This window comes from Vicia villosa, linkage group LG1 (assembly GCF_029867415.1).
Source record: "Vicia villosa cultivar HV-30 ecotype Madison, WI linkage group LG1, Vvil1.0, whole genome shotgun sequence".
NCBI lineage: Eukaryota > Viridiplantae > Streptophyta > Magnoliopsida > Fabales > Fabaceae > Vicia > Vicia villosa.
Window position 1 is genome coordinate 210682624 of NC_081180.1, and position 22925 is coordinate 210705548.

General features: G+C 40.3%; 1 protein-coding gene across 1 annotated transcript; it reads left to right on the top strand.

The window, feature by feature from the left end:
* The first annotated feature begins 16228 nt into the window (after window positions 1–16228).
* Window positions 16229–18523, top strand: LOC131594404 (uncharacterized). Its single transcript, XM_058866527.1, has one exon. It carries the CDS (start codon window positions 16229–16231, stop codon window positions 18521–18523), a length of 2295 nt encoding a protein of 764 aa, XP_058722510.1.
* The last annotated feature ends 4402 nt before the right edge of the window (window positions 18524–22925 follow it).

A 22925-nucleotide genomic window follows, 5' to 3' on the forward strand; every position in this document is an offset into this window, starting at 1 on the left:
TAATGTTTGTTTTTGTTTATCATGCAATAATTCCCGTGTTCTGCCCAAGACACAGTAAACACTTGTAGGGCATCATTTGTTGTTTTTCAATGTTAAAATCATTAATAAAAGGACGTTTTTGCATTCAAACATTTTTGTTCCCTGTCTTTCTTTGTTACTTTTACATTTTTATAAATAAACAAAAAAAATGGCAACGTTTCTTATTCATCATCATCACTCCATTCTAAAATAAAGCATAAATCATAATTCATGCATATCCACTTCTCATCCAGATTCTGTTGATAACGATCTTGCTATGCCTCGTTATGAATTCGAAAATCCTATCTACACCACTGAAGAAGGGGATGAAGAAGATTATGAACTCCCTGATGAGTTGGCCAAATTGTTGAAACAAGAAGAGAAAGTGATCGAGCCGCATCAAGAACCTATTGATACGGTGAATCTTGGCACCGAAGATATGAGGAGGGAGGTTAAAATAGGGGCTTCTTTGAAAGAGGATGTAAAAGAAAAGTTGATTGGAATGTTGAAGGAGTATTCTGATATCTTCGCATGGTCTTATGAAGATATGCCTGGATTAGATATTGATATTGTTGTGCACAGGTTACCTCTTAAAGAAGATTCTCCGCCTATCAAACAGAAACTCAGAAGAACACGTCCTAACATGTCCAAGAAAACCTAGGAAGAGGTTCAGAAGCAGTTTGACGCAGGTTTTCTCGCTGTAACAGTTTATCCACCATGGGTCGCCAATATTGTACCTGTACCTAAGAAAGATGGGAAGGTACGAATGTGTGTCGACTATAGAGATCTGAATAGAGCGAGCCCGAAGGATGATTTCCCGCTTCCTCACATTGATGTGTTGGTAGATAATATTGCTCAGTTCTCGGTTTTCTCCTTCATGGACGGTTTCTCTGGTTATAATCAGATAAAGATGGCCCCCGAGGACATGGAAAAGACAACATTCATTACGCCTTGGGGCACGTTTGGTTTCAAGGTCATGCCGTTTGGGTTGAAGAATGCTGGGGCAACATACCAAAGAGCTATGGTGACTTTGTTTCACGACATGATTCATAAGGAGATCGAGGTCTATGTGGACGACATGATTGCAAAGTCCCATACTGAGGAGGAGCACCTGGTTCACCTGAAGAAATTGTTTGAAAGGTTAAGAAAGTTCAGGTTAAGGTTGAATCCCAATAAATGTACCTTCGGAGTGAGATCAGGAAAGTTGCTTGGTTTCATTGTAAGCGAAAAGGGTATCGAGGTCGATCCTGCAAAAGTAAAATCCATACAAGAGATGCCCGAGCCGAGGACTGAGAAACAGGTTCGTGGGTTCCTGGGAAGGGTGAATTACATTGTGAGATTTATCTCACACCTTACCGCCACATGTGAACCTATCTTCAAGCTATTGAGAAAGAACCAAGCAATAAAGTGGGACGAAAATTGTCAAAAGGCATTTGATAAAGTTAAAGAGTATTTGCAAGAACCTCCAATCCTCATGCCTCCAGTGGAAGGCAGACCGTTGATCATGTACTTAACAGTCCTCGAGAATTCAATGGGGTGTGTGTTGGGGCAGCATGACGAGTCTGGCCGAAAAGAGCATGCCATTTATTACCTTAGCAAAAAGTTTACCGATTGTGAATCAAGATACTCACTACTCGAGAAAACTTGTTGTGCTATGGCATGGGCTGCTCGCCGGCTGAGACAGTATATGTTGACTCACACCACCTTGTTGATTTCAAAGATGGATCCGATCAAATATATATTTGAAAAAACAGCGTTGACAGGAAGGATTTCCCGTTGGAAAATGATCTTGACAGAATACGACGTACAATACACTACTCAGAAAGCCATTAAAAGTAGTGTGATTGCTGACTGTCTCGCACATCAACCTGTGGATGATTACAAGACTATGCATTTTGAGTTTCCTGATGAGGATATAATGTGTGTGGCAGAGACTTCCATTAGTCAAGATCAAGAGGAAGGACCTGAACCAGGGGCGCAATGGACGCTTGTCTTCGACGGTGCTTCTAACGCGTTGGGTAACGGTATTAGGGCCGTTCTTACTTCTCCGACAGGTTTTCATATTCCATTCACGGCCAAGATTTGTTTTGATTGTACTAATAATATGGTTGAATATGAGGCTTGCATATATGGTATTGAGGCTGCCATTGATTTGAGGATTAAAAGTCTCGCGGTTTATGGAGATTCTGCTTTGGTGATTAGTCAGATCAACGGAGATTGGGAAACACGCCACCCCAACTTGATTCCTTATAGAGAACATGTTGTGAAATTTGCTCAATATTTTGATGAGATCACCTTTGACCACATCCCTCGAGAGGAAAATCATTTGGTTGATGCTTTAGCCACTTTAGCATCCATGTTCAAAGTTAAATGGGACAATGAAGCGCCTCCAATTGTGATCAAAAGGTTGGATGAGCCCGTGTTCTGTGGCGTTATTGATAACGTGCCTGATGAGAAACCATGGTTTTATGACATTAAGAAATTTCTGGAGGCCCAAGAGTATCCTGAGGGTGCTTCCCTTACGGATAGGAAAACTCTGAAGAGATTATCTTCCAAGTTCTTCCTTGCTAGAGGTGTGTTGTACAGGAGGAATTTTGATTATGTGTTGCTCAGATGCGTGGATAGACACGAAGCGGAAAAGATCATACAAGAGGTGCATGAAGGGTCTTTTGGTACACATGCGAGTGGACACACCATGGCTAGAAAAATATTGAGAACAGGTTATTATTGGTCGACCATGGAGCATCATTGTTTCAGCCATGTGGTGGTATGTTACAAATGTCAAGTGTATGCAGATAGGGTTCATGTACCTCCAGTTCCTCTGAATGTGTTGACATCTCCTTGGCCGTTTGCTATGTGGGGCATCAATATGATTGGAGAAATTAAGCCCACCGCTTCCAATGGACATCGTTTCATCCTCGTTGCCATTGACTACTTCACCAAGTGGGTTGAAGCTTCTTCTTATGCAAATGTCTCCAAGCAAGTGGTAACTCGCTTCATCAAGCACAATATAATATGTCGTTATGGGGTTCCTGAGAAGATTATCACCGATAATGGATCAAACCTTAATAACAAGATGATGAAGGAGTTATGTGAGGATTTCAAGATCAAACATCATAACTCATCCCCGTACCAGCCAAAGATGAATGGCACAGTGGAAGCGGCCGATAAGAATATTAAGAAGATTGTGCAAAAGATGGTGGTCACCTATAAGGATTGGCATGAGATGTTGCCTTTTGCTTTACATGGTTACCGTACTTCGGTGCGTACTTCCACAGGGGAAACTCCTTTCTCATTGGTATATGGCATGGAAGCGATCCTTCCGGTTGAGGTCGAGATTCCTTCATTGAGGGTATTGACAGATGTGAAGCTCAGTGAAGCTGATTGGGTTCAGACCAGATTTGATCAACTGAACCTCATTGATGAAAAGAGATTAGCGGCCATATGCCACGGGCAAGCCTATCAAAAGAAGATGAAGAAAGCCTTCGACAAGAAGATTCGTCCTCGACACTTTCAGGTTGGTGACCTTGTGCTCAAGAAGATCCTGCCTATTCACAATGACCCTAGGGGAAAGTGGACTCCGAATTACGAAGGGCCTTATGTCGTAAAGAAAGTGTTCTCAGGTGGCGCCATGATCCTCTCAACTATGGATGGCGAAGACTTCCCACTTCCTGTGAATGCCGACGCAGTTAAAAAATACTTCGCATAGACCTGATCAAAATAAAATAAAAGAAAAGGAAAGGATCAGACAAAAGAATGAAAAAGAAACAAAGTACACCCGCTAAGTTGAAAACCCGAAAGGGCGACTTAGGCAAAAAAGGGGTCATGGTGGATTGAAAACCCGAAAGGGCGGTCCAGGCAAAAGAGGGACAAGAAGCGAATGACTGCGTCGTGCATTAGATCTTTGAACACAACTAGTCACCAAAATAGGAGGACTCAGAAGGGCAAAAGATCAATCCATTCACCCATTTCAGAAAGCGAAGCAGAGGGAAGATCGAGGATCTACAAGGCATAGCAAGATTGGAACCCAATGGAATCTTTTCTTAAGTTGCCATTGTTTGTAAATACTAGTTATTTTCTTTTTTGGTGGCCACATCTTTAAGGGGGACACTTCCCGATGTACTCGCCTATGTTAGGTAATCTTTCATTAATGAAAAGCTTTTTACTCAAAAATTTCCGACCTCTTTTTACTGTTTTGTTTACAAAAACGTCCAGTTATTTTGGTAAGCATTGCATTTCTTACATTGAGGTCTTACAAAAAGAACATGATCTAAAACAGATAGAATTTCTTAAGACTTTAAGTACCTGGGGTGGTGGACGAGGTTGAGCCATCATACCTGGGGCATATTTGCTTGATTTGTTTTACAGGAATTTCCGATCATTCAGCACAATCAGATGCCAGTACCCACGCTTCAAGAAGTGTCAACTGGGCATATTCCCTTAAGATGGAACCCAATGGTTTCCTTTTCTCAGAATCCAGGAGTTTATTTCTCTTTGGAGCTTTCATCCATGGCCTAAATTTTACGCAGTGGTAATTTGATTTCCCCGTCCTTCGATAAAGATGTGGAAATTCAAAGGGGGAGGTGCAATCTTCAAGTTTCTAAACGTGACGACGGTAATGTCTCTCAAAAGTGCCGTCATGCCTCCTTCCTCACAAGTCTTCTGGTGCGAGTTATCCCCCTGCAAAAGTTACATATTGGGGTTGGTCGAGAAACCATCATGTGTGGCCTGGCAAAGTCAGAACATCAAGAAGAATTCCCCACAGAGTTCTCCAGGAAAAAGGCTCTCTCCGATGTTCATCCATCCTCTCTTGCATATAGAAATCATTGCATCTATAAAAACACGTAGCATTTCCATGGATATGGAGCATTACGCCATGGAAAAATTCAAACATGCATCAATCCATAAGCCAAGTTGGTTCGTGCTTCAAAGGCACAAGGTAATATATCCCCAGAAGAAGTCTCACTTTCTCTCTCCAGTGTGGATTGGATACAAAGTCTTTCTTCGTTAAGATCATTGTCTCTTTGGTTATTTCTCGTTTGCTGATTTCAATTGTTTGGATAACCCACACTTTGTGTGTGGCAATTCAAGTGATTGCCGCTCTTGAAGAGTTACACCCTGTCTTTGGCCTGTGGGATTCATGTAATTCTTGCACTCCGCAAACATCATTGCTTTCTTGAAAGTCAAATGTTTATTGGCACCCCTTGATTGAATCTAGTCATTACTAGTTTTCGTCTCATGTCAAGTCCAATAGTTATTGGCATCGCTTTCAAATCCAGTGTTCATAAACATACCTTATAGAGTATAGTCATTACTAGTCCTCCTCAATAAAGTCCAATGATTATTGGCATACCTTTTCAGCTCTAGAGTCACGCTACGGTTGTGTCTTCTTTTTCAAAGTCTAACTAAGGTTAGCAATTTGGTAGAGTCGTCTACGGATGGTTTCTTCCTTGTGGAGCCACGCTACAGTTGTGTCTTTTTTTTCAAAGTCTAACTAAGGTTAGCAGTTTGGCGGAGTCGTCTACGGATGGTTTCTTCCTTGTGGAGTCACGCTACGGTTGTGTCTCTTTTTCAAGTCTAACTAAGGTTAGCAATCTGGTGGAGTCGTCTACGGATGGTTTCTTCCTTGTGGAGCCACGCTACGGTTGTGTCTCTTTTTCAAAGTCTAACTAAGGTTAGCAATTTGGTAGAGTCGTCTACGGATGGTTTCTTCCTTGTCGAGTCACGCTACAGTTGTGTCACTTCTTCAAAGTCTAACTAAGGTTAGCAATCTGGTAGAGTCGTCTACGGATGGTTTCTTCCTTGGGGAGCCACGCTACGGTTGTGTCTCTTTTTCAAAGTCTAACTAAGGTTAGCAATTTGGTAGAATCGTCTACGGATAGTTTCTTCCTTGTCGAGTCACGCTACGGTTGAGTCTTTTTTTCAAAGTCTAACTAAGGTTAGCAATCTGGTGGAGTCGTCTACAGATGGTTTCTTCCTTGTGGGGCCACGCTACGGTTGTGTCTTTTTTTCAAAGTCTAACTAAGGTTAGCAATTTGGTAGAGTCGTCTACGGATGGTTTCTTCCTTGTCGAGTCATACTACGGTTGTGTCTCTTCTTCAAAGTCTAACTAAGGTTAGCAATCTGGTGGAGTCGTCTACGGATGGTTTCTTCCTTGGGGAGCCACGCTACGGTTGTGTCTTCTTTTTCAAAGTCTAACTAAGGTTAGCAGTTTGGTAGAGTCGTCCACAAATGATTTCTTTCTTGTAGAGCCATTTCACGGTTATGTTTCTTTCAATTCTAACTAAGGTTAGCAATTTGTTTAAGATCCACCTTCAGTTGGTATCCTTTGATAATATTCAACGCTCTTTGCTATACCATAGAATGCAAATTTTGATGGTACTTTTGGGTATTCAATCCACTCGCACCTCAAATGTTCGAAAACTAAGATGTTTGTACATTCAGGTCCAAGAAGATTGAATAGGGGCAGCTGTTGCACCCCAAAATTTGCCCACTTATTTATACCCAATTGGTTGTCATATCACATTCATGTGCATATCTCATGTAGGTCATTCATCTAATACATTCATCCATATCATAGTTACTGTTCAAGAAAATTGATAAGAAAAGAGCTTCTGCAGAAGAAATTCCTGATCAAAATAAGAGGAGGTTTGAAGTCTGATTATATGGCCTCATTTCCATTGAAGTTCTCCTAAAATTAGGGTTTCATCCTCTCCAATTCAAGGCTTTGATCAAAATATGCAATCCTCAAATTCAGGGTTTCCAGATTAGGGTTTTTGACCAAAGTCAACCCTATTGACTTTTTGGTCAAAATTTAATCAGGAGTTGATTTTGAACATGAAGTATGGTTGCCTTGAAGAAATGTTCATTGAAGCCTTTTTGGTTGAAAGCAGTTTGAGAATTGAATCGAAAACGGATTAATCGGGAAATTCATCTAGAATCAGAAAAATCAGGAAATATTGACTTTTGGGTCAAAGTCAGGGTCAATCGTCAAATATTGAATTTTGGTGGAAAATCGGTCAAGAAAAGTCAAAGAATGAGTAAAATCAGGAGTTTGACAAAAGTTATCAAAAATATAAAAAAAAATCAAAAATGGAGAGTTTTATACTTAGAAATATTTTTGGCTCTTAAAAGTTTGATGATCAGTCCACTTTACCACCAGTTTACACGTGGAAAATGACAATTTTTGGAGGAATTTCTAACACCAAAGTTGTTCCTCTCATGGAGAAGAACAATTTTGTAGTTGGACGCTTTTTCATTTGAAGCTTGGTTGAAGAGTTATTAAGATGTGAAGTTGGGACTTTTCATTTGAAGCAGGATAAATTGCAAGGCAAATTTTTGGGCAGCGTGACACATTTCATCAAGCACGTGGTGTGCTTACTTTGGGATTGATTTTAGAGAAATATAAAGGTTCATAAAACACAAACTTGGTATGAATCTCTTATCCCCCATGCACTCTATGCAATGAGACAAAAATCAAGCAATTTGGTTGGGTATTCAATCATTTATGGAGCCTTAAAGTCATGACTTCACCAAGTCACATTTTGACCAAGACATGGGCACAGATCCAGGGTGTCATACCCCAAAATTTGCCCTCATATAATCGCAAATGTCATTTTATTTCGATTAAGTGACATAGCACAATTGTTTTGATTACAGGTATAGAAAAAAGAGATGAATCAATTCAGATCCGATTTGCAAACAGCTCGCACATATCGAAACTGATTCGTAAACTGCAAATCAATAATCTTCATCAGTCACAAACTTCATAGTGGATGACAAGCGGATTCGTACAACAACCGAGTTCAACCTTGGCTCAGAAACATAAACCTCTATACCAAATTAATCATAGAAACAACAATAACAACGAAGCTAACAGAATCTTGTTTGTTTTGTTTTTTTTCCAGAAAAGAATGAAGGAAGGAGGGAGTTGCTATCAAAAAACAAAAACAGAGCTACAACGTCACCACAAATCGGAACACACCTCCGAGTTGCCGTCTCTGAATCGCGAAGAGCGGTGCCGAAAATAACGCCGAACAGCCGCGACGCAACCGACACCGCGTCTGAACCTCCCCTCAATCACCTTCGCAAATCAATTTAGAAACGACTCCTTTCCATCGCCGATCCACGAATCCACTCACCGCTCAGTCACGCCGGAAGCACCACGACAACCACCAATCAGAACCGCAAGCGACGACCGATCCTTCCACCGTCCACAACGCACCACCGTTCTGCCACCGACGAAACAACAGCGAGACCTCCTCAACCGCATCACTCCATTTTCTCAAACTCGCCGGATCTGCCGTAGCTCCTCCGTGATGAATCCACCGCCCTTGGATCTGTCATCATTGTAAGTGGGTTTTCATATTTTCTTGATTTCATGGGCTTTACTTGCTTGTGTTTATTTTTATGGACGTGAAAGAAAACAAGGGAGATTGAAGAGGAAATGAGAAAGTGAATAGATAGAAGAAAAAGATGAAACTGGTACTACCATCGCGAGCATTGAACTACTTTGCAGACATTCATAGCTTGTGCATCCATGCAAGGATTAGTCCAACGCTTCAGAGCTTGCCGTCAAGATTCGACCACACCTGATTCTAGCATCTGGGGTTAACCAAGATCCTCCGACTACGCGCCATATCAGATCAAAAAGGTTAACCAACCAGTCAAAGCTCGAACCTTCGGTAACCCTAAACTCGATCTTTTTTATTTTTCTTAATTATTACTTATGTCAAACTTATTGCTCTGTCGGGATTTATTTTATTGCTTTTCTCCCCTTCCCCATGGCTTGTTATGTAACTGCTCCTGGTTGTATTGCGTGGCCTTGAAGGCACTTAAACTGTATAATATTAATTGCTGTGGTTAGTAATTTAGGGAGTGCAACTATGAACTGAATTAGAGTCACTTAATTACAAGATAACATATTTTGAATTGAATCACGTGATTGTTGCACCCACGCACGCTTTTGTGGTAACCCCTCTTGTTGCCTGTTGCCTGTTGCCTTGTGTTTTTTGCAGAATAGCCATGTCCCTCGAATACGAGGATACCTCAGCCATGTTGCCTCGATAAATACAAAGGTCATAGGTCCCTAATGATGCTGCCTTCGATACACTAATATGATCTCGTCCCTCGGAAGTTGCCTACGAAAGGCTGAGGTATCCTCTGGCTGCCTACGAAAGGCTATTCTGATCCTTCCCTTAGACTACCTGCCTCTCTATGGCTAGGGACAGTCTTATGGCGAATGATATTGCGACGACCCTTCAACCTCCAAATGAAAGGCTTCCTGCCCTCTTATGGCATGGAAAGACCCTTTCACCCTGAAAGGCTAAAAGAACTGATTTTCTACATTATTAAGGTAATTGCCCCTAATTGCCTTGCTCTGGCTAAATTTTTTTTCATATTCTTTCTCATAAACCTTCAATATGGCTACGCTCATTTACGAGCTAAAGTCCGTATTCTCTTCTTCTACATTACTGAACTCAAAGAGCAAAGCAATTAAGAGCCCATGGAAAACCATGGATGCAAAGGGTGCCTCACACCTTCCCTTTGCGTAAAGTACCCCCCGAACTCAGTTTTTATTTAAAAGGTTTTCCTGTTCTTTTAGCCTTTCTGATAATTTGGATAAAATAAAAGTCGGTGGCGACTCATGCTTATCCGTACATTTCGATAAAGTCAGTTCACCGTATTACACAGGGCATGCACGCAGCATTTGATCAAGCACCTGGCGTGCCATTTTAAACACCAATTTTAGAGGTCTCTAAGTCTCCATGGGATCAAGCTTGATACCAAATTCTTCCTTGTAATTCCCTCTATCCAATAAGCTGAAGATCTTTGATTTTGGTCAAAGGATTATTGAGATGTGGAGTCTTAAAGTAGTGCCCTCACAAAGGTCCGTTCTAGCAAGAAAGTCCGGCCAGGTCTTAGGTTATGCGCCCAAACATCCATACAAGTGTGTACCTCCAAGTTCTAAGGCATATTGAATGAGTTCCAATCATCTTCTCAAAACAATTCTAACAGGAAGCTTGGTCTATACCATGGCCTCTTTAATGGGAGCACGAGTTTGAGGTGAATGATGGAGTATGCGTTGAGATATGAGTACTTGGAGGAAGCATATTAGCCAATTGCTGCATGAAGAAATACCAGGCCAGCAATGCAAAACACTTGTGGCCAAGAACACAACCATTCATCATCATTATTACCATAAAAGCCCATGCACGATCCTGAATGTTTGAAAGGCATATTGAAGCTTACCACAAATAGAAAAACTTGTTCACTAAGTGTTGATAAGAAATTATAAGCTATTTGCTACTCCATCACAACCAACAATGCACCTCACACTATATAACTCAAAACCCTTCACCAATCCAGCATACACGATTCATTTTTTTCTTTTCTCAGTTTCACACTCTCCTCTCATATCTCTCCTCTCTCTCTCCACGTAACCGTTTCTCTAACAGATCCTAACAACCATAATGGTTTCCAACTGTGATCATCATCACCTTCTCACTCAATCTCCATGGATCTTCATCATCCATATCTCAACCTTCATTGATCTCCAACAAGTCACCTCGAGTTCCTCTCTTCTATTGCAACGACATCATCATCATCATCTCTTCACCTAGCTTCATCATTGTTTGTGGCAAGCAAGAATCATCTCTGTTCAGACTCCAAAGGCCGCTACAAAGAACTGAGTTTATTTCTCAGATTGAAGAAGCATTTCAAGTGGTTGCATTATCATCATCGTCTTCACCAAGAGCTTCCAGATCCACGGAGTTTATTTAATCTTCTTCAATCCGAGAATCATTTAGGTAAGCCTTGAAACCTTCTCAGCATATTTAGATTGATAGACAAAATATATATTGGTGTGTGCGATGCAAGTCTGTGTATGGAACTTTGATTCTTGTGATTGAATTCAGTTAGCACGTGGTAGTGTGTATTTGCTTGTCAAAATTACGTACTTAAACTCAGCGAGCTAACATGAACGTGTACCTGTGATTAGAATGAATTTTATTCAAGATGTTGAAAGTTAGGGTTTTAAGATTCCATTCGGTTAGCATTTTGGAGGAAGATTTAGTGAATTTGGGACTCGGATTCGTGCTTTCCACGAAAAACCGAGTAAGAAGGTGTTAGTCTCGAACGTTTCTGGGCATATTTGTGGTTGCTTCGGCGAGGCTCTACCGGAGAAGACGACCGGAGCCCTAGCTCCGGCGTCTGGGTGGGTGAAGTTTGTTGTATCCAGTTGTGCACGTGGCAGGCATGCGTTGGGTGCTGTTACCATTTCATTTATGATTTTATCTCCATTTTAACGATTGGCTGTGATGTGTTGCTGTGTGATTGGTTGGGTCTTAGTTTTTTGTCATTTAGTGATTAAAATTCTTTTGACCAATTGATATTATTGCTTTGTCTTGTGCTACATCACATTTTAATGCTGAGACCATATGATAACACATAATGAGAACAAAATGAGGAATTGGTAAATAATCTGAAGAGGAACTTTGGGCCGTGAACTAAATAGGCTTAGGGCTGATTTGCTGACCATACACTCACAATGCTAATACCAGTGCACCACATTTTGGTAATGGGCTTCGTGCCCTTTGATTTTCACACCCCTGGGGATCAGGCCCATGCGCCTGTTGTTTAGAAATTTAGTCATTTGAAAATTGCTAATCCACCCCCATGCTGGTAATAACAAAAACAAATAAAAAATAGTTTTCTTTTTACCTTTTTTGCTTATTAATTCAATTTCCATGCAAATAAAAGATGACAAAATAGTTTTTTCTTGCCAATTAGAATTTTAGAAATAGTTAGTTCTTTTTAGAATTTTAATTGTTGAAATTCTTTAATTTTGATTGGTTCTCGCATAAAAAAAATAAATAGCTTTTAGTTTTAATTTTTGAAAATAGTCTTAAACCACGAATAAAAAAATTGCTTGTGAATATTTTATAGTTAGTTTAGATTTTAATTCTTTCTTTTTGTGAATATTTTCATTTTTTGAAAAATGTCCAAAATACCCCTAGTTGTTAAAGTTGACTTTAGTCAACTTAAACAACTCTCTTCTTAGTGAACTCTCCCTTAGATTTTGGTTTAGATCTTAAATAGGAATTAGAATAACTTAGATTAGAGAATAGGTTAGTTCCCCTTTGTTCATTCTTTTTCTTTTTCAACATTTAAAACACTAATAAATAGAGATGCGAATCACACCTTATTACACAATGGGATAGAAATGAGTGGGATTTATTCCCTAATCTGTTTCTTAATCACTTAGTGGGAGAGAAATGAGTGAGATTCATTCCCTAATCTGTTTCTCGAACACTACTTAATGGGAGAGAAATGAGTGGGATTCGTTCTCTAATCTGTTTCTCGAACATTACATAATGGGATAGAAATGAGTGGGATTCATTCCCTAATCTGTTTCTCGATCATTATACATTTTTATGTGATTCAAATCGCAAAGTAAATCCCCTTAAAAAATACCCAACCAAAAACACTTAAAACATTTAATAAAGGCTCGAATTAAAACAAAGTGATGAAGTGGTGCGAAACCTTGTATTGGGTTTTGTTCATCATGTAGTTACACAAAAAACACAAACCCAAGATCTTTTCTCCTTAAGAACAAGTTAAGTCCATTCCAAAAGTAGGCGTATAAGTCTCCAAAGGTCGAGCATCGTGGATTGTGACCTTAACCTCTGTTCAACTAAAAAACACAAAACAAATGGAAACTATTGAGCCGAACTACGGTCGCTCTGATTCCTTTTAAGGGATACGTAGACATTGGGTCGCGGGGCCTAAGCGAGCACACATGTAAATAATTCCTTCTTTTCCTCGTATTTCTTTTGCATTCATTCGCATTTAGTTTTAGAAATTAGACACCCTTTAGATAGAAACAAACATAGGTGGATACCATCGAGTACGATGGGCGTGAGGGGTGCTAGCACCTTCCCCTTGCGTAACCGACTCCCGTACCCTATTCTCTGGTCGAAAGACCTCGTTCTTATTCTGAGTTAGGTTTCTGATATTCCTTTCCCGCGATGGGATGAATATATTAGTGGCGACTCTGATTCCATTTTTCGCGGTAGCGACAGCTGGCGACTCTGCTAGGGATGTGATAGACCTGTGCTGGTCCATTCTTAGCGAGTCGATCCTAGCCTTTGTTTGTTTCATTTTATTAGGTGTTTTTCTTTGTTTTTTTTATACGTTTACATCATTTGTATATATGCTTGCACATCATGTTTATTTCTCGCGTGCATATCATATTTATTTTCCGCATGCATCTGGACTGTATTATGGGTCCCCGTCGGGACCACATATTTTCTCTGTTTGCAGGTTGGGTGGGATGTTCTATGAGGTAAAAGGCCCAATACCCAGGCTATGTGTGAACCATAGGAACACTAGGATAGAGTGGGAGCATGATTTGTCTCGAGGTGTACGTCTCGCGATGGATTATGTGACTACGAGCAGAGTAGTGGTTTCAAACGGAGGTATTATCGTCACCCGCATCCGCGCTGTGATGATGCTTACCTTCGGGCGGACCGTATACTGCGTTTCACGACCTTACCCTGGCCTAGATTCACCTGTGAGTGGGGAGGGATATACATGACAGGTATCGTTGGTGACTGTTTTGTTCTGATGGTGACTACTGTTCTTATGGTTCTGTGGTACCTACGTCGGACCTTTGATCCTGTGACGTGCGATCTTGTTCAGAAGCAACATAAACTTCTCCTATATGGGGAGGGGCCTTCATTGCATCATACTCATCATAGCATGTTTAACTTAAAAAAAAAAGAGAAAAAAGAAAAAAAAAAGAAAAAAAAGAAGAAAAAAGAGATTAATCTTCATATGCATGCCATTTTTCAGGGTATCCAAAGTCAACACTTCTCATCAAGAATGGCTAACAGTGTGACCGTCAACAAAAAGGCTATGAGACGTAACTTCACCTGCAGTTTCTTCCGTGAGGACATAACACCTTTGATTCAGTTGAGCACTCGAGTTACTGGGCAAAATCTGGATGAATTCAGAAAGACTTATGTCCATATTCTGCTTATGCTGACTACTCGTATTGATGAATGGGGTCTCTATACTCTTCTTCAGTTCTATGATTCTGAGTTACGCTGCTTCACCTTTTAAGATTACCAATTAGCTCCTACCCTCGAAGAGTATGCACACATTCTTCAAATCAAAGTCCAACATAAATTCCCCTTTGTATGTGTACCTGAGAAGCCAAAAATGGATCGAATCGCTAGCGCTCTTTATTTGAGCATGAAGGATGTTACAGATAACTGGAAGCCTAATGGTGGAACCCATGGATTCCATGTGAGATTTCTGATGAAGAAGGCTGAAGCCCTTGCTGTCGAGGAAAGATGGAAAGAATTCAATGCTCTCCTGGCCGTCATGATCTATGGATTGGTGTTATTCTCGAATATTCCGAACTTTGTTGATCTTACCGCTATCTGTCTCTTTATGGATCAAAATCATGTGCCCACTCTGTTGGCCGACACTTATTATGCCGTCCATTCTAGGTATGGGAAGAAAGGATCAGTTGGGGGTTATTTACCACTACTATACGAATGGTTTTCTTCACATTTGCCTAAGAGCGGAGCGTTTGTCACCACAAGAGACTCACGTAAATGGCCTCAAAGGATCATGGGGCTTACTGCAAACGACATCGTCTGGTGTCACATCGGAATGGACATAGAGGAAGTTATAACCAGTTGTGGCAGTTTTGACAATGTTCCCCTCATAGGAACGAAAGGTGTTATCAATTATAACCCGAGGCTCGTGTTACGCCAGTTGGGATTTGTGCTTAAAGACAAGCCTTTGGACAAAGAGATATTCGAATCCGTTTGCTTAAGGGAACTGATCCAGAGGGTTAGGAAAAAGTAAGAAGTGCCTGGAATAGCATCCATACAGATGATCAGACTTCTCTAGGTGAGAAGAATGCCGTTGCCAAACAAGCCTATACAGATTGGGTCAAAGATAGAGTTAAGGACCGCTTGTTGCTTTTCCCGAAGGTTAACCTATTGTACGAGCAACCACCTGAGGTTCTAACCGCCACTGTGCCTGCTGAAAATTACCCCCAAGTGGATATGGAAAACACCCAGTTGTGTGAAAAGAGGCCAGACACACAACTAAAACGTTATCCTGCGGACCAGAAAAGGGTTGAGTTGACACATGAAGCCGAGATGCTGAAGGGCGGATCTTCCAGAGTTCAGAAGAGAACCAGAACTGAAAAGGGTGAAAGAGCTACTACTGTTGTTGTCGAGGATCACCAGAAGATCATAAAAAAGGCAATAAAAGAGGCAGAAGAGAAGCTCAAGCGTGAATACCAAGAAGACCTGAAAGCCCACAAGCTCCAACTAGAAAAAGAGACCAAGTATCAGCTGAGGACTATGAAGAAGAAACTGGAAGAAGAGACTACCCAAAGAATAGCAGTTGAGACTCAGTTGAAAGGGAGTCACCTCCGCACCGTTCGACTAACAGAAGAGAATGTCAAGCTCAGAGACCAAATGACAGATATGGAGAATGCACCTGAGAAGACTTATCTCCTAGAATGCAAAGGATGTGATGAACTTAGGGAGTGCTGCAAGAAGCTAGATGGGCAGTTATTCCGAAAGGATGTGGTAATCCAAAGTTTTGTCAAAGGGAGAGATCGAGAGGTAACCAAGAAACTGTTCAACGAAACCAAGAAGTGGAGTGATGAGCACTTCAGACAAGGAGGGCCTCTATTTTATATTCAGATGGATTGATGTTTGAGTCTGTATGTCTCGACCACCACCAGACTTGTTGGATGGGGTCTTTTATTTCCCTTGTTGAACTATCTTGTTGATTGCTGTTATGAATGAAAAAGAACTAGTTCCCTTGTTTCTCTTGATGCTTATCCTTTGTCACATTATTAAATATTCTTGATTAATACTAAAAAAATTTGGATACTCTGAAAATGGCACCTCACATCATATGCACACATGCACCTCATACACATCATGCACAAACAGGTACATCAGATGGTATTCTTGTTTGATTGATCAGGTTTTCTCTTCCAGCAATTGCACCTCCACCTTCACATTGCTATTATACAAGGGCTAATCGATCACTGCAAATGGATCAATTAAGGGATGACCTTATACAGATGATAGCTCAGGTTACTTCTCAGATGTCCCAGTTCATGGAGGTCATGCAAGGCATGGCTGATCGCCAAGAAGAGCTCAGAATCTGAATGGACACAGTTGCTCAGGTTGTTGCGGACCCCTCGCAAAGAAATTCTGCTGATATCCGTGTCAATGGTGAACCCGTGAACGCAGGACCTGGTGTAATTCCTCCTGCTGCCAATCAAGGTAATCCTCGTGGGCCTCCTCAGCCTACTCCTAAAGGACAACCTACACAACAAATCAGGAGGACCACTACTATCCCCGTGTTAGAAGAGGACCGACGTGAGGATTTGTTTCCTGAAAGTGAATGGGGACTTCCACATGATGCTGGAAGAATGTTTAGAGGTCTGGAGGAAAGGATGAGGGCCATGGAAGGCCAAGGACTGGGGATGGATATCAGCGACTTGGGTTTGGTTCCTGGCGTCCGTGTGCCACCGAAGTTCAAGGTACCCGACTTTGAGAAATACAAGGGGAATACTTGCCCTAAGACACATGTCCGAGCTTACTATCGTAAAATGCATGTGTACTCCGAAGACGAAGGGCTGCTGATGCACTTCTTCCAGGATAGCCTAACTGGGGCATCCTTGGAGTGGTATATGAGGTTGGAGAGAGCTCACATCCGAAGTTGGAGGGATCTGGTTGAGGCCTTCGTGAAGCAATATCAGTATAATGTTGACATGGCACCAAATCGCACCCAATTGCAGAATCTAGCCCAGAAAGCTAATGAATCCTTCAAAGAATATGCGCAGAAATGGCGCGAGTTGGCGGCTAGAGTCCTAACACCTATGCTGGAAAGAGAGATGATGTACATGTTCACCAATACTCTAGAGGGCCAATACTACTCCGCATGCTCTGCATCCTCGAGTTTCGCTGATTTGGTCATGATTGGTGAACGAATTGAAAGTGGAATTAAGGCTGGTAGAATACAGAATCCAAGTGTTGCTAGTTCCTCCTCTGGGGCTGGTGGAAAGAAGCCATATAATGGTTTTGCCAAGAAAAGAGAAGGCGAGACTAGTGTTGCTTACTATGGACAAGGCAAGGGCCATGCTTATCAACAAGTAGCCGTTGTGACTATACCAAATGCACCTTTTCAGCAATATCAGCAACGAGGGTATACTCCACCCCAATATCAACCGAAAATGCCTAAAAGGGTTTTTGATCCGATCCCGATGACATATGCACAAGTATTGCCATACCTCCTTGATTTGAAGTTAATCCAATTGAGGACTCTAGCCACTCCTGCTAAGTTGCCTGCTAACTGGGATGCCAATGCAAGATGTGATTTCCACTTTGGGGCACCTGGACATAGCATTGAAAATTGTAAAGCGTTGAAGCATCAGGTTCAAAACCTTCTCGACTCTAAGGCCATTGAGTTTACTCCTACTCAAGGACCTAACGTTGTTCAGAATCCTATGCCTCCCCATGGAGCTCATGTTGCAAATGCCATTGAGATTGTTGAAGATGCTCGCCTGGTCAAGTATGTGATTGAATTGGTCTCTCTGTTGCCATTACTGAAGAAGGAATTATTGAAGATGGGTCTATACTCTGGTTGTAGAGAATGTTGTACTGATTGCATGGCCATTTCCTCAGTTTGTGATAAGGTGAAAAGTGGGGTTCAACAGTTGATAGATAGTGGGTATCTACAGTTTGAACGTGTGCGTCGTCCTGAAGTGGTTGAAAACGAAGTTAATGTGGCATCCATTCCGTATACTCCTGTCAAGATCCCAGTTCCTGCCAGAGCACCTCCCTTGGTCATTACATTGCCTGGTCCCGTCCCGTACAACAATGAAAAAGCAATCCCATGGAATTATGGAGGAGAAGTTTTCTACCAAGGGACCAAGTATGAGGTTAAAGTGCCGGTTGAGAAAGAAGATGTTGATAATGTTGTTGGCATTGGAAGAATGACAAGAAGTGGTCGTATTTTCAATCCTCCCCAGAATACTCGCGATGATAATGCAGAAGCTCTAGCTCAAGCTAAAGGAAAAAGAGTGGTGGAAGACACCGTGGATCAGGGGCAAAGCTTTAATTCTGAAGATACTGTGGCCAAAGAGATGGAAGAGTTCCTAAAGATCATTAAGAAAAGTGAGTATAAAGTGGTTGACCAACTGAGTCAAACTCAATCAAAGATTTCGATTTTGCAGTTGCTCTTGTGTTCAGAGACACATCGAAATGCTTTGTTGAGACTTCTAAGTACTGCCTTCGTCCCTCCAGAGATCTCTGTGAATCAGCTTGAAGGAGTGGTGTCAAACATCAACGATGGTAATGGGTTGGGATTCACTGATGCAGACTTGCCTCCCGAAGGTAGAAACCACAATAGAGCTTTGCATATATCAGTGGATGTCGCAACCTGCCCTAAAAATTAAGACTTAGAGTCGCCACCTATTCTAAAGGGCGAATAGGAAACCCTGCGCAGTTTAGAGATCGGGGTAAGTTATTATAATCAGGTCGAGGGAAGGTGTTAGGCACCCTCAACCCTTTCCTATGGCTTTGAATCTAAGGTAAAGGTTTATGACTAAATTGTTGAGGTTTAATAGCTAAGGAAATGAATAGGGGAGAAATTGAGATTTTAGGGAAGGGGACTCGCCTTGGTTATCCAAGTGCCTACGTATCTCCTTATGGAGAATCAGAGTCAACGTAGTTTGGGCACAGGGTTGTACGCCTTTGAATTAGTATGAGGTTGTTTGAAGGCTTTTTGAATGGCCTATCGTAGTTTTAGAAGTTGTGATTTGAAAGGCATTTTGAATTGCCTGATTGAAAAGGATGAAAATCCGTAGTGTCGTGGTTTAGTGTGTTTTAAGACTTGGGCGTACAACCCTGATTTGATATGTCACCGTTAGATGCGATGATCAATAGATTTGATCAGTATAGCTAACGGATTAATGGGACATTGCTGGTTACTCTGATCGATAGATTCGATCGTCACGGGCAGCAAATTGAATGTATTTTAGATTTTATATACTTTTTATCTCTTGTCTAATGCGACTAATAGATTTAGTCGGGTCAAGGAGAGAATTAAATAAAGAATTTTACCATTTTTTATCTCTCGTCTTTGCGACTAATAGCTTTAATGGGTCGAGGAGAGAATTAAATAAAGGACTAATTAAATTATTATTAATAAATAAATTAGATTAATCCAAATTATTTCTCGCCTAATGCGACTAATAGGTATAGTCGGTTCGGGGAGAAAATGAATTGAATGTTACTGTTTCACGAAAATGAGCAATGGGATCGGGCAAACCCTCATGTATTAACCTTTCTAGGTTTTTTTGTAATTTTTAATATTAATAAAAACTAATTAAATCGAGTAATCGAAATAATCGGGAGAATAAATCCTAAAACCTAATATAACCCTAATTCTAATTTAATTATATACTAATCCTAATTAAAATAAATTAATTAAATCAAACATAAATAATTTACATTTAATCTACATAATTAAATAACGTGGCCAGGGAGAATCGAACCTATGCCACTTTGGTAGTCAACGAGTTCCTTTACCATCCGTGCTGCGCTGAATCGATGTTAAAACCATAGTTTCAAACTGTAATATATGAAAAAAAAAACGACTGAACCAAAATTAAAAAATTAAAAAAAAAGTGACGCAAAAGTGGTACTGTTCTTCTTCCTTTATTTTTTCTGTAAAACGTGAAATGCTTTGACAACGTTTTGCGTTTGTTACCGTAACCCCCATGAAATCGAATCTGACTAAAAAACAATGAATAAATAAAATCCAAAGCCATAGGTCCATTGCAAATTGCCTTCTGAATTCATTGGTGGCCACGGTTTGAGCCAATTTTGCTTGAAACTCAAAACCCCAAACCGGAGCTTCTAGAACCTAACAATGGTGAAACTCCATACCTGCAGCAAAGCTTCAATTAAACAGACCAGATAACTTGCAAACAATGCTACGAATACAATTATGCACTTAAACACGATTAGAGATGCGTTTCCGAATGGTTTCGGATTCGAATTTTTTTGACGTAAAAGATATGAACAGGGCGATATGCTGCGGGCAGTTTGGTCGATGGTAAAGAATTGTTCACGTCCAAAAGGCCATGAGGATTCGATTTGGAGGCTTGGAGTAATCTCAATCGGCCTGCAATTTTTTTCTTCTCACCTCCTGCGTCACGGTTTTTTCTTCTCTGCCTCGGGTCTTCTTGCAGCCAAAGAAATTCCCCTAGTGTTAGAAATACTATATATATATATATATATATATATATATATATATATATATATATATATATATATTAGAAAAACTAGGTTAATAGAATAAAATTCAATTGATCAATTAAGAATAATAAAAACTCAATAATTCAAATATTATTCAATAAAGACTCAAGATTATTTCAACTAATTATTATGATTCTTACCTAAAAATGGAAAGTGAACAAAATCTTTTTGTATTTTAATTTTTTTTACTAATTAAAGCATAAAATCATGATTTTACCGAAAATAATAATATTTTAAATAAATGACTAAATTAAAATACGAAAATTAATATTAAATTATTTAAAAAAAGTAATTTTGTGATTTTTGTAATATTCTAAACAAAACAAAAAATAAACAAAAACACTTAATAAAAAATGTCAACATTGAAGTTTGAACTCAAGAACTTGGATACTAGTAACTCCTTAAACATGTTTTCTTGCCAGTTGTACTATATAATTTATTCAACATAGGATTGCACTATAAAACATCTAAAGTGTCAAGCTAAATTTATTTACCCGGGCTATATAAATAATCTAAAGTAACTGCTTCCTATAAAAAATTACTGTTAAAATGTTAGTAAAATTGAATAAAAAATTTATAAAACCAAAGTTAAAAATAATTTAACTGTTAGAATTAAGGCGGACAAATTTTGGGGTATGACAGTTGCCCCTGTTCAATCTTCTTAAACCTGAAGAGTCAGATGGACACGTCTGCCTGTCGTGATCTAAAGGTAGAAGATGATTGAACACTGAAATGCCCTGAAATTTGCATTTGTTGGGAAAGAGTTTCGTGGGAGATGGGCTTGAAAATGCCATCCAAGGTAAATACCCCTCTTCTTTTAGAGTATGAAGGATATGCTTTCGAAAGGAACCACTGTGTTTTGATCGTAGCACAGCCTAAAAAGGCAACCTGAATTTTATGCAATGTTATGATGCATGCGATGTATGATGCAGTGAGCTTCTCAAAATAAATGAGAGCAATGTATGTATATGCACTATGTATGAATGAGACATGTTAGTTGAATGATGCATGACTGTTAGTTATGTTAAAAAAGAAATAAAACCTTGTTTGTTGGTGAAGTTTTGAAGAAGATCACTGTCGAGGGACTAACGTGATAAACCCAATTGAAGAACTGTTTGAGACCTTGTGATTAGGGAAAATAAATCCCTATTTGCAAAGGGACGTAGCTTTATATCACTGCCAGGGGACTAACGTGATACTAATCAGCGAGATGATTTGAAGGAGATCACTGCCAAGGGACTAACGTGATGAATATATCTTGGTTACTGCCAGGGGACTAATGTACCAAAGAAATGTAGCGTCATATCACTGCCAAGGGACTAACGTGATAAGACATAACTTATTGCTGCTCAGGGATTAACGCAATAAGTTATAGTTTGCATAGGAATTGGAATAGGATTGGGTCTCGGTTACTGCCAAGGGACTAACGTACCAAAGATCTAGGTGCCATATCACTGCCAAGGGACTAACGTGATAAGACGTAACGCAATAGGTCACGATTTTGGATTGAAATTGAAATTGAAATGAGTCTTGGTTACTGCCAAGGGACTAACGTACCAAAGAACTCGGTGCCATATCACTGCCAAGGGACTAACGTGATAAGACGTAACGCAATAGGTCACGATTTGGATTGAAATTGAAATTGAAATTGAAATAGGATAGAGTTTTGGTTACTGCCAAGGGACTAACGTACCAAAGAACTCGGTGCCATATCACCGCCAAGGGACTAACGTGATAAGACATAACTTATTGCTGCTCAGGGACTAACGCAATAAGTCATGATTTGGATTGAAACTGAAATTGGAATTGAAATAGGATTGGAATAGGATTTGAAATGGGAATTGGAATAGGATTTGAATTTTGATGTAACAGTCAGCCGGGAACTGGATTATGATGTAACAGTCAGACGGGAACTGACTACCAAACGAGAATTGGATTTTCAAGTACCAGTCAGACGGGAACTGACTACCAAACGAGAATTGGATTTTCAAGTACCAGTCAGACGGGAACTGACTACCAAACGAGAATTGGATTTAATGTACCAGTCAGACGGGAACTGACTACCAAACGAGAATTGGATTTTCAAGTACCAGTCAGACGGGAACTGACTACCAAACGAGAATTGGATTTAATGTAACAGTCAGACGGGAACTGACTACCAAACGAGAATTAGATTTAATGTAACAGTCAGACGGGAACTGACTACCAAACGAGAATTGGATTTTCAAGTACCAGTCAGACGGGAACTGACTACCAAATGAGAATTGGATTTAGTGTAACAGTCAGATGGGAACTGACTACCAAACGAGAATTGGATTTGATGGTTTTTCAGGACGAGAACTGGACTTTGCAAGGACTTGCCAGGACGAGAACTGGACTTTGTAAGGATTTGCCAGGACGAGAACTGGACTTTGTAATAATTTGGATTTGCAAATGAAAGTTGGGCTTTTATAGTATATGAATGTACCAGATGATATGCATGGTTTGATGTTGGAGTGAAGCGACATGATTAATGCATGACAATGATTTATGATG

Coding starts and splice junctions, on each gene's coding strand:
- LOC131594404 (XM_058866527.1), top strand. CDS start 16,229: ATGGACACAGTTGCTCAGGTTGTTGCGGACCCCTCGCAAAGAAATTCT.